Source organism: Somniosus microcephalus, chromosome 9 (genome assembly GCF_052327205.1).
Source record: "Somniosus microcephalus isolate GS21.2 chromosome 9, FLI_Smic_1.0, whole genome shotgun sequence".
NCBI lineage: Eukaryota > Metazoa > Chordata > Chondrichthyes > Squaliformes > Somniosidae > Somniosus > Somniosus microcephalus.
In genome coordinates this window covers 243431734-243446501 of record NC_140995.1, presented here as the reverse complement: position 1 = coordinate 243446501, position 14768 = coordinate 243431734, and the positions used below count along the sequence as shown (strand labels likewise).

General features: G+C 43.4%; 1 protein-coding gene across 2 annotated transcripts in view; it reads right to left on the bottom strand.

Annotated features, from left to right (window-relative positions):
- Positions 1-14768, bottom strand: part of lbr (lamin B receptor) — an 87756-nt gene that overhangs the window by 5503 nt on the left and 67485 nt on the right. For both annotated transcript variants that reach the window (XM_085998087.1, XM_085998088.1), the window contains exons 8-13: positions 13676-13870; positions 9574-9677; positions 8159-8284; positions 7098-7266; positions 6881-6961; positions 1309-1431 (exon numbers count right to left, since the gene is read on the bottom strand). In XM_085998087.1, coding sequence (XP_085854213.1) covers positions 1309-1431; positions 6881-6961; positions 7098-7266; positions 8159-8284; positions 9574-9677; positions 13676-13870 — 798 coding nt within the window. The remainder of the gene's footprint in view (positions 1-1308; positions 1432-6880; positions 6962-7097; positions 7267-8158; positions 8285-9573; positions 9678-13675; positions 13871-14768) is intronic.

Genomic DNA, 14768 nt, shown 5'->3' with positions numbered 1-14768 from the left:
TTAATAGCTGGAACAACTAAAATCCCAGTATGACTTTAGGTGAATAACCAATAACTGCAAGATTGCTCCCAATTCACAGGTTTCCTCAAATTTGCAGCGATGCAGTACATCTAAGCAGCATGTAGAACGTTAAGGTTAACCATATAATATCGTCAGCACAAAGACCCCAAAAAATACAGCTTCTGCTAAACAGTCTGTGAGAGAGTTTAGACATCAGCTTGTGCTGAACAAGGCAAAACTGGAGTGTAAGAGCCACTGACAGCTCTCAGTGTTCCTACTTGCCAGGTCGAGGTACACTGGCATAGGTGTAGATCATCTACTCACCAGGGATTGACTGTAGGGTCCCAGGGACCCAGAGAGAAAAAGACAAGGTAGAAATTACTGCAAAAAAAATGGAATCCAGCATAATTTTCCTTTTGAAGTATTGGTTGTAGGGGCTGAACAGCCCGATTGTAGCAGCTAACTCCACACTGTGCAAACCTTTCATGGAGTACGAAGGCTGTTATTATTTAAGGGTCCTGTGTCTTTGCCACCCTGCACCCATCTGAGTGGGAGTGGTGATCTCATATAATCCCCTTTCCAATAAATATTCCTTTCTTTCTCTTCCCATTCTCCCATGGGATTTTAACCAATTATCCACAGTGCATCAGTTGACAACGAGACTGAATTTCACAATGTCCTCCCAGAACCAGGATTCTCTTGTAGTGTTTAATCTCCTGGTCAAAGATTCTCCAATAGAAACATAGAAGATAGGAGCAGGAGTAGGCCATTCGGCCCCTCAAGCCTGCTCCGCCATTCAATGAGATCATGGCTGATCATCCAAATTCAGTACCCGGTCCCTGCTTTCTCCCCATACCCCTTGATCCCTTTAGCCTTAAGAAATATATCCAACTCCTTCTTGAATATATTTAATGAACTGGCCTCCACCGCCTTCTGTGGTAGAGAATTCCACAGGTTCACCACTCTCTGGGTGAAGAAATTCCTCCCAGAAAATGTTTCTCTCTGGTCTCCTTTCCAAAAGGTAAATGAACAAAGCTCCAGACTACCCATCAACCCTTACAACCAACATCAGCCATTTTTCATGAGTTGCTCTCCATGGTATGGTATAGCATCTCAGGAACCAACATGTTTCACAATCTGTTCTGCTTAGCTAAACCTCAAACCTCCAGTCCCATTCCTAGCCAGGGATCGAGGGATTTTAGAGAAAGGCCACTTTACTGATCAACCTTCCCCTTTGGTTGATCAACATCATTGAACATAGTCCTGTAACAGGCCCCTTGATGGGGCAATCTCCTTCCCATCACTTACCACAGGGCAGAGACCAAGCCAAAGCCATGATGAGGTCACCCAGGTAGTTTGGGTGACGGACAAATCCCCACCATCCAGAAACAAGCAGACTCTTCCCTGTTGCAGTGGGAATAGTTTTTAAATCTGCAGAAAGAAAAATGCCATTTGTAAATTTATACAAAGGACCCCATTTGAAACTGTGCACAGGACCATACTGCACGCAAGTCTTCACCTGATAAGTAGGGCACATAAAGATCAAGCTACACCACAGATGCAATGATACCATTTTCAGTGTACAATACATTAAAAAAACACCGTTGATGGAAAGATACAAGATGCAGCTTCACACTAATAGTTCCCACGGTGTAAAGTTACTTTCCATAGGAAGATAGTGGGTGGTAGGCAGGGAGCTGAAAGAGTAGAGATGAGTTCCTCTTCAATCTCCCAAGTGCTGCTTGGAGAACAGTAGCAGCAGAGGTTCATGAGGTGACCATTTGCTCGCTAACTGGGCCAGTTACATGGTGTGCACGTGCTGGGTGTCTACTTCAGCAGAGAGTGCTGTGAGTTTGGGTAAGTGTGTGAGTTCTTTAATTGTTATTTCTCTTTAAATCATTCTTGATAAGATTACTTAAGCAGTTTAAGTAAAGGGGAAAAGTTAAATATTTGGGATTCTGTTGGTTTAAGAGTAAAACAAGGTTACACTGCAGTAGGAGTAAATTGGCACAGCAGGCAGTGGAAACCAGTTTTCTAACCAATCAGCAGGGGTGACTCATTTGGCTGTAAACAAACAAACAGTATAAAAAGACCAGGCTAGTGCGAGCAAGCACTGAGTGCGAGTCAGCAGAGAGTGCTGTGAGTTTGGGTAAGTGTGTGAGTTAGGGTAAGTGGGGTGTTAGGTGCTCTTTTCAAACTTTAACTGTGGGTTGTAGTTAATAAGGCCTTTCTGGTGCAGAGTGACAGTTGGTAAACGATTTAACTGGTGTAATTAGAGGGATTGATTTAAATTAAATCCAATTAATTAAAGGGGATACTACCATCTATAATCGGGCAGAGGGTGTCCATAACTAACAATAAAAAATTTAATTAATTACATAGAATGGAGCAGGTGATGTGTTACTGTTGCGAGATGTGGGAGCCGGTGAACCCCATTGAGGCTCACGGTGATTACGTCTGTGACAAGTGTCTGCTGCTGCAGGAACTCCAGCTCCGTGTTGATGACCTGGAGTCTGAGCTTCAGACACTGCGACACATCAGGGAGGGGGAGAAGTACCTGGACTCTGTGTATCAGGAGGTGGTCACACCTATGAAGTTAATTAATTCAGATGTAGCCCATGGTCAGGGACAGGACGGTGTGACTACGAGTGAGGCAGGTACGGGGATCCAGGAGGTAGAGCTGGAGGAGCCGCAGCCCTTGCTCTTGTCCAGCAGGTTCGAGGTTCTTACTCCCTGTGGGGACGGGAGCAGGGACTGCAGGGAGGATGAGCAACCTGGCCACAGCACCGTGGAACGGGGGCCATTCAAGAGGGGGGAGTAACTAGAAATGTTGTAGTGGTAGGGGATAGTATTATTAGGGGGATAGATAGAGTTCTCTGCAGCCGAGAGCAAGAGTCCCGAAGGCTGTGTTGCCAGGGTTAAGGACATCTCCTCTGGGCTGGAAAGAAACTTGCAGTGGGAGGGGGTGGATCCAGTTGTCGTGGTCCATGTTGGTACAAACGAAGTAGATAGGACTAGGAAGCCGGTTCTGTTAAAGGAGTATGAGCAGCTAGGGGTCAAATTAAAAAACAGAACCTCAAGGGTAATAATCTCTGGATTATTACCTGAGCCACGAGCGAATTTGGCTAGGACAAATAAAATTAGAGAGTTAAATGCGTGGCTCAAAGACTGGTGTGGGAGAAATGGGTTTTGCTTCCTGGGACACTGGCACCAGTACTGGGGCAGGAGGGAGCTGTTCCGTTGGGGGCGGGCTTCACTTGGCCAGTGCTGGGACTAGAGTCCTGGCGGATCATATAACTAGGGCTGTAGAGAGGGCTTTAAACTAACTAGTGGGGGAGAGGTTCCTAGAGAGCAAATAATAAAAATGACAACAGAGAAGGTCATAGACTTAGGTAGCAGTGGGGAAATTAAAAACCAGAGCGTGTCAGGAAGGTATGGAGTAAAAGGTAAAGTAATAAAAAGGGCAAAAGCAGGAACTAAGTGTCACAAAACATATTTGAAAGTTCTCTATCTGAATGCACGTAGCATTCGTAACAAAATAGACGAGTTAATGGCACAAATAACTACATATGGGTATGATCTTGTGGCCATTACAGAAACATGGCTGCAGGGTGACAATGCCTGGGAATTAAACATACCAGGTTATTTAACGATCAGGAAGGACAGGCAGGAAGGAAGGGGAGGTGGGGTGGCTATGTTAATAAAGGAAGGAATCACTGTAATAGAGAAATGATATTGGGTCAAAAGATCAGGATAATGAAAGAGTTTGAGTGGAGGTAAGGAATAATAAGGGGAAAAAAACACTAGTGGGCGTAGTCTATAGGCCTCCGAACAGTTGCAACTCTGTTGGACGGAGTATCAATCAGGAAATAGTTGAGGCTTGTAATAAGGGAACATCTATAATTATGGGGGATTTTAACTATCATATTAATTGGACAAATCAAATTGGGCAGGGCTGCCTTGAGGATGAGTTCATTGAGTGTATTAGGGATGGGTTTCTTGAGCAGTATGTAACTGAACCGACCAGGGGGCAAGCAACCTTAGATCTGGTCCTGTGTAACGAGTCAGGATTAATTAAAAATGTCCTAGTAAAGGATCCCCTTGGAATGAGTGACCATAACATGGTTGAATTCCATATTCAATTAGAGGGTGAGAAGGTTGGATCTCAAACAAGCGTGCTAAGCTTGAATAAAGGAGACTATGAAGGTATGAGAGTGGAATTGAGTAGAGTGGATTGGGAAAATAGATTAAAGGGTAAGACGATACATGATCAGTGGTGTACATTTAAGGAGTTATTTTACAACTTCCAAAAAAAATATATTCCACTGAGAAGAAAAGGGTGTAAAAGAAAAGACAGCCATCCGTGGCTAAGTAAAGAAATTAAGGATAGTATTCGACTAAAAACAAGGGCATATAAGGTAGCCAAATCTAGTGGGAGGATAGAGGATTGGGAAAACTTTAAAAGACAGCAAAAAATAACAAAAAGATTGATTAAGGAAGGGAAGATAGATTATGAAAGTAAATTAGCAAAAAATATAAAAACAGATAGTAAGAGTTTTTATAGTTATATAAAAAGAAAAAGGGTGGCTAAAGTAAATGTTGGTCCCTTAGAGGATGAGACCGGGAAATTAATGGTAGGAAATATGGAGATGGCAAAAACACGGAATGAATATTTTGTATCAGTCTTTACAGTAGAAGACACTAAGAATATCCCAACACTGGACAAACAGGGGGCTAAAGGGGGGGAGGAGCTAAACACGATCAAAATCACTAAGGAAGTGGTACTCGGTAAAATAATGGGACTCATGGCGGATAAATCACCTGGACCTGATGGCTTACATCCTAGGGTCTTGAGGGAAGTGGCGGTAGGGATTGTGGATACATTGGATATTAATTTTCCGAAACTCCCTGGACTCAGCAAAGGTCCCGGCAGACTGGAAAACTGCTAATGTAACACCCTTATTTAAAAAGGGCAGTAGACAGAAGGCTGGAAACTATAGACCGGTTAGCCTAACATCAGTGGTAGGTAAAATTTTGGAGTCCATTATTAAGGAGACAATAACAGGACATTTGGATAATCATCATTTAATAGGACAAAGTCAGCATGGTTTTATGAAGGGGAAGTCATGTTTGACAAATTTGCTGGAGTTCTTTGAGGAAGTAACATATAGGGTGGATAAAGGGGAACCAGTGGACGTAGTGTATTTAGACTTCCAAAAGGCATTTGACAAGGTGCCACACAAAAGATTATTGCTTAAGATAAAAAATCACAGGATTGGGGGTAATATTCTGGCATGGATAGAGGATTGGCTATCTAACAGAAAGGCAGAGAGTTGGGATAAATGGTTCATTCTCAGAATGGCAATCAGTAACTAGTGGTGTTCCGCAGGGGTCAGTGCTGGGTCCCCAAATCTTTACAATCTATATTAACGATTTGGAGGAGGGGACCAAGTGTAACATATCAAAGTTTGCAGATGATACTAAGATGGGAGGGAAAGTAGTGAGTGAGGAGGACATAAAAAACCTGCAAGGGGACATCGACAGGCTAAGTAAGTGGGCAGAGATTTGGCAGATGGAATACAATACTGGAAAGTGTGAGGTTATGCACTTTGGCAGGAAATATCGTAGAGCAAGCTATTATCTTAATGGCAAGAAACTGGAAAGTACTGAAGTACAAAGGCATCTGGGGGTCCTGGTGCACGAAACTCAAAAGGTTAGTATGCAGGTGCAGCAAGTGATTAAGAAGGCCAATGGAATGTTGGCTTTCATTGCTAGGGGGATAGAATATAAAAATAGGGAGGTATTGCTTCAGTTGTACAAGGTATTGGTGAGACCGCACCTGGAATACTGCATACAGTTTTGGTGTCCATACTTAAGAAAAGACATACTTGCTCTCGAGTCAGTACAAAGAAGGTTCACTCGGTTAATCCCGGGGATGGACATATGAGGAGAGGTTGAGTAGATTGGGACTCTACTCATTGGAGTGCAGAAGAATGAGAGGCGATCTTATTGAAACATATAAGATTGTGAAGGGGTTGGATCGGGTGGATGCGGGGAGGATGTTCCCGATGATGGGTGAAACTAGAACTAGGGGGCATAGTCTTAGAATAAGGGGCTGCTCTTTCAAAACTAGATGAGGAGGAACTACTTCACTCAGAGGGTGGTAGGTCCATGGAATATGCTGCCCCAAAAAGCTGTAGAAGCTACATCATTACATAAATTTAAAACAGAAATAGACAGTTTCCTAGAAGTAAAGGGAATTAAGGGTTAAGGGGAGCGGGCAGGAATTTGGACATGAGTCTAGGTTCGGATCGGACATGGCCCTGTGGGTAGCGGAGCGGGCCCAGGGGCCGTGTAGCCTGATCCTGCTCCTATTTCGTGTGTCTAATTCTGTTAGATTCAGGAGATGGTTCTGTGATAGTAGATTGGCGGTTAGGATGAGATCAGCCATGATCTTATTAAATGGCGGAGCAGGCTCGAGGGGCCGATTGGCCTACTCCTGCTCCTATTTCGTATGTTCTTATAATGCTGAAAGTGCCTCACAAGTGGTTATGTAACTAACTGCTGGAGCTGATTAGTGTTCTTGCTACAGAAATGAGGAAGTTTTAAGCAGGAAACTCATAAAAATCATAAGCTCAGTGACTGTTTTGTACCGAACTACCCATGGGAAATCACACGCAGAAATACTCTAAAAGTAGACTGGTGCTTTAGGTATGTTGCATATTAGGTACAAAGACTTTATAAAAGTAATATTAGAAGAAAGTACAATATTTTTCTGTCACAAATAATGAATCCTTTCATTTACTACGCCCTACATTGAAGGAGTTATCTGCCTGGCTTCTTCAAACACATTCTCATTCTTGTGAACAATGGTACTTACGTGCCAGTTTGGGGTCACAAGGGTTCCTTCTGAAGGCATTTTTCTGTGAGTTGGCCCCCCGGAATATGATGTAACCAACAGCTGCAACACAAACAAACAACATGAGCCACGCAAAGCCCGACAGTTGGAACATGACTGTGGTAATGTAGCACTGCATTCAGCATATAGCTAGTCGAAAGGGAAAGTACTGATGTGAAAGTTCTTTAAGTGCACTTACTGTTGAGAGCAATGATTGCCAGAGCTACGGGCCAGCTCAGTTCATTCGGGTGGTTAACCAGGTAGAAAGCCTGTAGACTGTATGCGAACGGTACCCAGGCCAGATCTCCAAATGTCAGCATGTATCCAAACCCATCACGCACAATATCCATGGTGGTTAGAATCGCTGCCTGCGTTCAAAACATCAAGGAGAGCAAAGAAGTGAGAACAGGAAAACCTGGACTGCAGAAGATTCAAACCTGCAGTCTGGAGAGAAGCAAGGTGAAGAAATGCTGAATACTCATCATTTACCACCCGCATTACTTCTCTCTCTTTTCATGCCAATTTTCTCTGTTGCCTCCTTACTGGGATAGTTGTGCAGGTACCAGGCACCCTCTGGAACCGAGCCTCAGCTGCCATTCATGCTGTGTGAACTTACAGCAAGTGCTGGCAAACTATCTGACTACAGCCGAGCGAGATCCTGCTTTCACCCAACGTCAACACACATGCACTTTCCAGCAAGAGAGCCATCAGGATGGGGTACCCAGACGATCTTTCCCTCCCTAAACCAAAGCACTGAGGCTAATAGCAGCCCTTCTCTCATGGCTGAGATCAGCAGACAGCAACAACCAGGGGACAAAATCTGGAACCTTCAATTTGTATAGTTCAACAACCTAACCAGCTGACCTGTTGGAGGAACACCTCCCGCGACCCCTAAATGCATTATTCCCTCCCCCCTCCACCAAATTGCTCCCCTCTTCCGAGTGCATTGACTTCTTGTTGGACCGTGGCCCATGGTACCTTAGCTCTGCAACCAATATTCATATATGAACTCCCGACAGTGAACATCAGCAATGAAAAGGCTTCACAACTGAGCCCAATTCTGTCCTAACACACGGTCTACATATGCACACTTCCAGCGGAGGTTGATGGGATGGCGATCAGGAACTGTAACCCATGGCGTCTTTCTTCTACCAAGCCCAGAGAGACTGAGGCAACTGTTGTCTATTGCTGCCCTTCAAAAGGTACAGAAGAAACTCAGCATTTTGAAGAGTTAATAAGATTAGCACGGTTCGGAAATACCTCGTTCCACAGCGCATCCAGCACATAGAGAAGCTGGAAACTGTTCACCAGTATCATCGCCAACGAGGGAACGTCATGGCCCTGCACTCTCATCTCAGCAAACAGCAATCCCAAGTTAATGACAACCTGCAAGATTAAAAAAAAGTCACTGGAAAATACTTTTAAAGAGAACAGCCATCGCACATCCTTACAAAGCAAGCCTTCAACAGTCAAACAAATCTCAACAATGGGGCAGACACTCCTTTGCTGAGGCTACACGAGAGTGAGTGGTCACCAACCCAAGGCTCAACACCTCCAATCATTGCAGAACTGGAAGTTGGATGACCAGTTGCCCCCCTTGGCCACAGAAGGTAGCCTGCACTAGACCAATCTATGGGATGTGGAGGGGAGACTTAATTGAGGTGTTTAAAATCATGAGGTGCCTAGATAGAGTGCATAGGAAGGACCTATTTCCCTTAAATCAATAACCAGGGGGCATAGATATAAAGTAATTGGTAGAAGGATTAGAGGGGAGTTGGGGAGAACATTTTTCACCCAGAGGGTGGCAGGGCTCTGGAACTCTCTGCCTGAAAGGGTGGGAGAGGCAGAAACCCTCATCACATTTAAAAAGTACTTGAATATGCACTTGAAGTGCCGTAACCTACAGAGCTACAGACCAAGAGCTGGAAAGTGGGATTAGGCTGAATAGTTCTTTTTCAGCCGGCACAGACACGATGGGCCGAATGGCCTGCTTCTGTGCTGTAAATTTCTATGATTCTATGTTTGTATAACCACTTTAAAAATCTGTAACAGTTCAGCAGGAGTATCCAGCTTTTTGCAACCTGACCAAGGAAAGTTACATCTTGGGAGCGGTTACTTCCCCTCATTAAAACAAAGTCACAGTATTGAGTGTTTTGTCTCGTCCGTTGTATTGGGTGGATTACAGAGGCACGATTAATGATTACTCCTCCCAGTCTGACAGCTGCATTATTGCACCAAAATGAAAGAGATTAGGTTACAATTTCCTTTTTATTCAGAAAAAGACAGACATTCTCTTAGGCTTTAAGTACTTTGTAATATTTAGGGCTCAAAATTTAAAAAGGAAATATATACAAGCTTTTACCAGTGCTGGACATGAAACCTGTGTATAGTCTGAGGGCTGTAAATGGTGGGAGGGAGTGGCACAATAGCTTGCAGTGCAGCACATGGACCCGAACCACAGTAGCAGCTGACATTCCAGTCTGAGCTTTCACCAGTGGAGTAAGACCATCCAATCTTCACACACACACAGGACAATAGATGGTGATAGTGGCGATGAGTACAAGTGGAAGGAAACTAGGGGAGCAGAGAACCAAAAAATCCTGCAAATGTCATTCAGTATTCACAAATGCCACCACATGGCTTATAATTTTAGTCATTAGACGTTTCAAACTCACCCAGCCCATCAAGCCTGGACGTAGCTCACAGAAGTATTTCAGATCAAAGTTTCTGATACGAGGATTCAGTTCACGCCCAATGAAGAAGTCATAAACAAAACTACCTGCAAACCAATGTAGACATTTAAAAAAGTTACAATGTGTACTTCATTTATATAGTAACTAGATCTGATGTGTTCCTTTCATTAAAATGAGAACCTTCCACATCTTAGAGGCATAAATTAGTTTCTGAACTCATCAGTCTGTATGTGTGTGTGGATCAGTCAGTATTTAACTAGAGGGTAATGGAGTGGTGCTCACTGATACAGCAAATGTAGGTTTGAACCTTGCTGCGTAGGGGGGTGTTAAGCATAGACTGCAGAATCATCATCCTACATTCGGATGGGCGGGGAGTGGGGGGAAATGAAGAGAAGTTTACACCTGGATGGTCATAAGAACATAAGACGTAGGAGCAGGAGTCGGTCACTTGGCCCCTCGAGCCTGCTCCGCCAGTCAATAAGATCATGGCTGATCTGATCTTGGCCTCAACTCCACTTCCCTGCCTGCTCCCCATAACCCTCGACTCCCTTACCTTTCAAAAATCTGTCTCTCTCTACCTTAAATATATTCAATGGCCCAGCCTCCACAGCTCTCTGGGGAAGAGAATTCCAAAGATTCACCACCCTCAGAGAAGAAATTCCTCCTCATTTCCGATTTAAAAGGGTGCCCCCTTATTCTGAAATCGTGCCCCCTAGTTCTAGATTCCCCCACGAGGGGAAACATCCTCTCTGCATCTACCCTGTCAAGCCCCTTCAGAATCTTAAATGTTTCAGTAAGATCCCCTCTCATGCTTCTAAACTCCAATGAGTATAGGCCCAACCTGCTCAACCTTTCTTCATAAGACAACCCCTTCATCTCCGGAATCAACCTCGTGAACCTTCTCTGAACTGCCTCCAATGCAAGTATATCCTTCCTTAAATAAGGAGACCAAAACTGTACGCAGTACTCCAGGTGTGGTCTCACCAACGCCCTGTACAGTTGTAACAGGACTTCCCTACTTTTATACTCCATTCCCTTTGCAATAAAGGCCAACATTCCATGCTGTACCCGCATGCTAACCTTTTGTGATTCATGTACAAGGACCCCCAGATCCCTCTGTACCTCAGCATTTTGTAATCTCTCCCCATTTAAATAATTGCTTTTTTAAATTTTTCCTACCAAAGTGGATAACCTTGTATTTTCCCACATTAAACTCCATCTGCCAGATTTTTGCCCACTCTCTTAGCCTATCTATATCCCTTTGGAGACTCTTTGCGTCCTCCACACAATTTGCTTTCCCACCTATCTTTGTATCATCAGCAAATTTGGCTGCATTACACTCGGTCCCTTCATCCAAGTCATTAATATAGATTGTAAATAGTTGAGGCCCCAGCACTGATCCCTGCGGCACCCCACTAGTTACCGTTTGCCAACCTGAAAATGACCCATTTATCCCGACTCTCTGTTTTCTGTCCTCAGCACCTCTCACTGGTGGCCTTGAAGCAGGATGTCCTGGAGTGAGCATGTTGAGGGTCCATTACACCATGCCTCACTAAACCTATATGGATTGTAGTAAGGGGTGGTGTACAAAACTTAAACCACTTAGGACACAGACTGTATTTTCATAGAACTTATGGATTCAAGGTTAACTGGTGGAAACATCCCCAGGCTACTATTTCCCCAAAATCTTATTTTGACCCAATAGTGGAAGAGATCTAGATATTAGATGGATAATATACAGATTAAATCCATTCCGACTCGGAGTAAAGGGGAGGTTTCAGAGGCTGGGGTTCTGATAATGGAAGGGTTGGAGCAAAAATGAAATTTAAGAAACAAAGCATGATAACCATAGGGTTATAGCTCTGGAATTCCCTCCCTAATCCTCTCAGCATCTCTCTCCAATTTAAGATGCTCCTTAAAACCTACCTCTTTGACCAAGCTTTTAGTCACCTGACTTAATAGCTCATGTGGCTCAATGTCAAATTTTGTTCGATAACGCTCCTGCCCTTTACAAAACTATGCGGACTGTCCCTGATCAGCCCATATCTTTGAGGCCCAGAATTTACTGGTCTATACCGTCCCCCTTTCTTTAATAGGTTGCGATAGTACTTTTGGCACAGTTCCCATTTACAAAGATGTTTGGTTATTTCTTCCCATATATAAATGCAATTTTTTGTTGTTATAATATGGGGAAAAACTGTAAGAAATGTAAAAATTATAGAAGGGAAGCAAGAAGGGACATTTGGATGGCTAAGGTGGAGGATGACTGACAGTCAATGTGAAGGAAAAAACCAAGGGCTTTTATAATGTGCAGCAGAAACAAAAGGATAGTCAAAGAAGAGATGGGTCCACACAGAAATAAGCAGGCCATCTCGTACTTAGGTGAGGAAATGACAGAGATACACAAGTATTTTGCCTTAGGTTTTAGAGGAAGTTGAAAGCAGAAGAAATAGCCACAACTGGATATAAATATTCATAAGGCAAAAGCTCACTGGTCCTTAGCAATATGGATCATAGGAACTGCTAGACGGAAAAAGATTTCGATCCATCTAGTTCACCTTCTACCATCCTGGTAATCGCATGATACAATAATGGGATTGTGGACTAATCATGGCGATCATGGATCCAGAATACTGAAGCAGCTTTGGGAAGAAGTAACCAAACATCTTTGTAAATGGGAACTGCACCAAAAGTACTAGGTATAGGTATAGGCCAGTAAATTCTGGGCCTCAGAAAGATATGGGCTAATCAGGGACAGTCAGCATAGCTCTGTAAAGGGCAGGTCAGTTGTGCTTCACTGATTTAACTGACTTGTTTGAGGAAATCACAGAATGGCTGGATGTTTACATACATTTTCAGAAGGTGTTTGATAAAGTGCCACATAAAACAGGCTGGTTACAGAAATGAAGGCACATGGTAGTAAAACGTGGTCACAGGACAGACAGGGGGCTATGGAACATAAAGCACAGAGTAGCAGGAGGAGGATTATCTTCAGATGGGTGGGATATGAAGAGTGGGTATTTCCCAAGGATCTGTGCTGGGTTGTCTTTTGTTTTCCATTTGTATAAATAATTTGAACATTGATGCAAGAGGAATATCATCAAATTTAGGGCATGGAAATGGGCAGGTTAGCAGGGAGGCGACAGCTGCAGAGAAATGTGAAGTGGCGCATTTTAGGAAAAAGAACAGCAAAAGGATGCTAAATATCTAAATGTTACGATTCTTAAAGTGGAGGGAAGGAGATTTCTTAGGGTGCAAATGAATTAGCTTCCCAGCCAATGAATTACTTTTGAAGTGTAGTCACTGTTACTTTGTAGACAAACGTAGCTGCCAAATTGTGCACAGCAAGATTCCACATACAGCAATGAAATTAAATGACTGATCAGTTGATCGGTTTTAGTCATATTAGTGAGTGATGAACATTAGGAGAACTCCCTGCTCTTTTTCAAAAAGGTGCCATGGGATCTTCTACATCCACCTCAACAGGTAGTTGGGCATCAGATTAACATTTCATCTAAAAGAGGGACTCGTTAACACTGCGACACTCAAGTATCAGCCTAGATTATGTACTTGTGTCCTGGAGTGGGGCTTAAACCCCAAAAGGATAGATACGTCGAAACTATTTCCTCTAGTGAGGGAACTGAAAACAAGGGGCATAATCTTAAAATTAGAGGAGTGAAATCAGGAAGCACTTCTTCCACACACAGGGTAGTGGACATCTGGAACTCTCCTCCCCGAAAGGCTGTGGGTGCTGGGGGACAATTGAAGCTTTCAAGGCGGTGATGGGGTAGATATGGAGAAACAATTTCCTCTGGTGGGGGAATCCAGAACAAGAGGGCATAATCTTAAAATTAGAGCCAGGCCATTTCGGAGCAAAATCAAGCTGCACTTTTTCCACAGAGGGTTATTATAACATTGAATGCTTTACTACATGTGGCTATTGAGGCAGTAGCTAACATCACTTAAAAGGGAGCTGGATAGGTATCTGAAAATAAATATATAAAAAGGATAGAGGGAAAAGGCAAGGAAATGGAATTAGAGTGGCTGTCCCTAAACTTGGTTCACTTAATTAACAGTCGCTTACCAGAATTTCCTCCTGGTGCCAGCTCATCTGCAGGAACACGCCAGGAGCGCACGTACAGGTAAATACTCAGCAGGAGGGAGGACACCATTGCAGCAATTGCGAGCTGCAGCAGGTTATTGTAGATGTAGCCCAGGTTCACCTCATTGTACAGGGCAGCTCCTAGTGCAGCAGCACACAGCAGAAATGCATAGAACGCTAGAAGAGAAAGTGAAGGCAATAAATAGCATTTGCAGAATTGCAGACTAGGAAGGGAAAGAAAATTATCCTTGCCATATGAACACCATTTACCATAGGGATATTCCATAGCACCCTAAGGCTGGGTCTCATTCACACAGAAGGCAGACACTGCCCTAATGAGTTGTGATGAAGGGACATACCTGAAACATGAATCTCCTTTTTTAAATAAATTTGGTCAATCTGTGTATTTACATCAGTTTCCTCTCTAATATCATATTTTCAGTACACGTGGCTTTTCTTTCTTTCTCTACTATTTTGCTAATGTCTCAGTCTTGTTCCTCCTTCAAATTTCAATGTTAGCATTTGTGAAATGTTGGCGGAGCAGAATATTTTGGCTGGTTGCAGACCCACTGCATTTGTCTGAAGCCATTGGACCCAACCTGTTCGCAATAGACTGCTCAAATCCAAGAAATGGAGGATGCACTGACCTAGCACGCTGTACAGATTTTAATCAATGTAAACTAGCCAGTTGGAGTGGTTTAAAAGAATTTCTAACAAACACATGTTACTGCACAGAAACACAAACTACAATTTTCATAGTTAGAACACAATGTGAAATCATCCTCTGATCTACAAATCCATGGTTCTTAAATGGTCAATGACATATGCAATGTCAGTAAAGACTATATTTCAAGTTAAGCATGTGAATTTATTCAGTGTAGCAGTGAGAAATCTGAACCTCAGTGACACTAACATTTCACAGTGGTCTCTCAGCACCTTTTTTTCGAATGTTAGAAAACTTGCGTAGTTTCTCCTCAGGCCACGGACTGACTACGCCGAGAGCAGGTGTATTATCAGTTCTCTGCTAATGTAGTTCTGAACCAGCTGCCGGAAGATGTGCAAGAGTGGCCCAGAA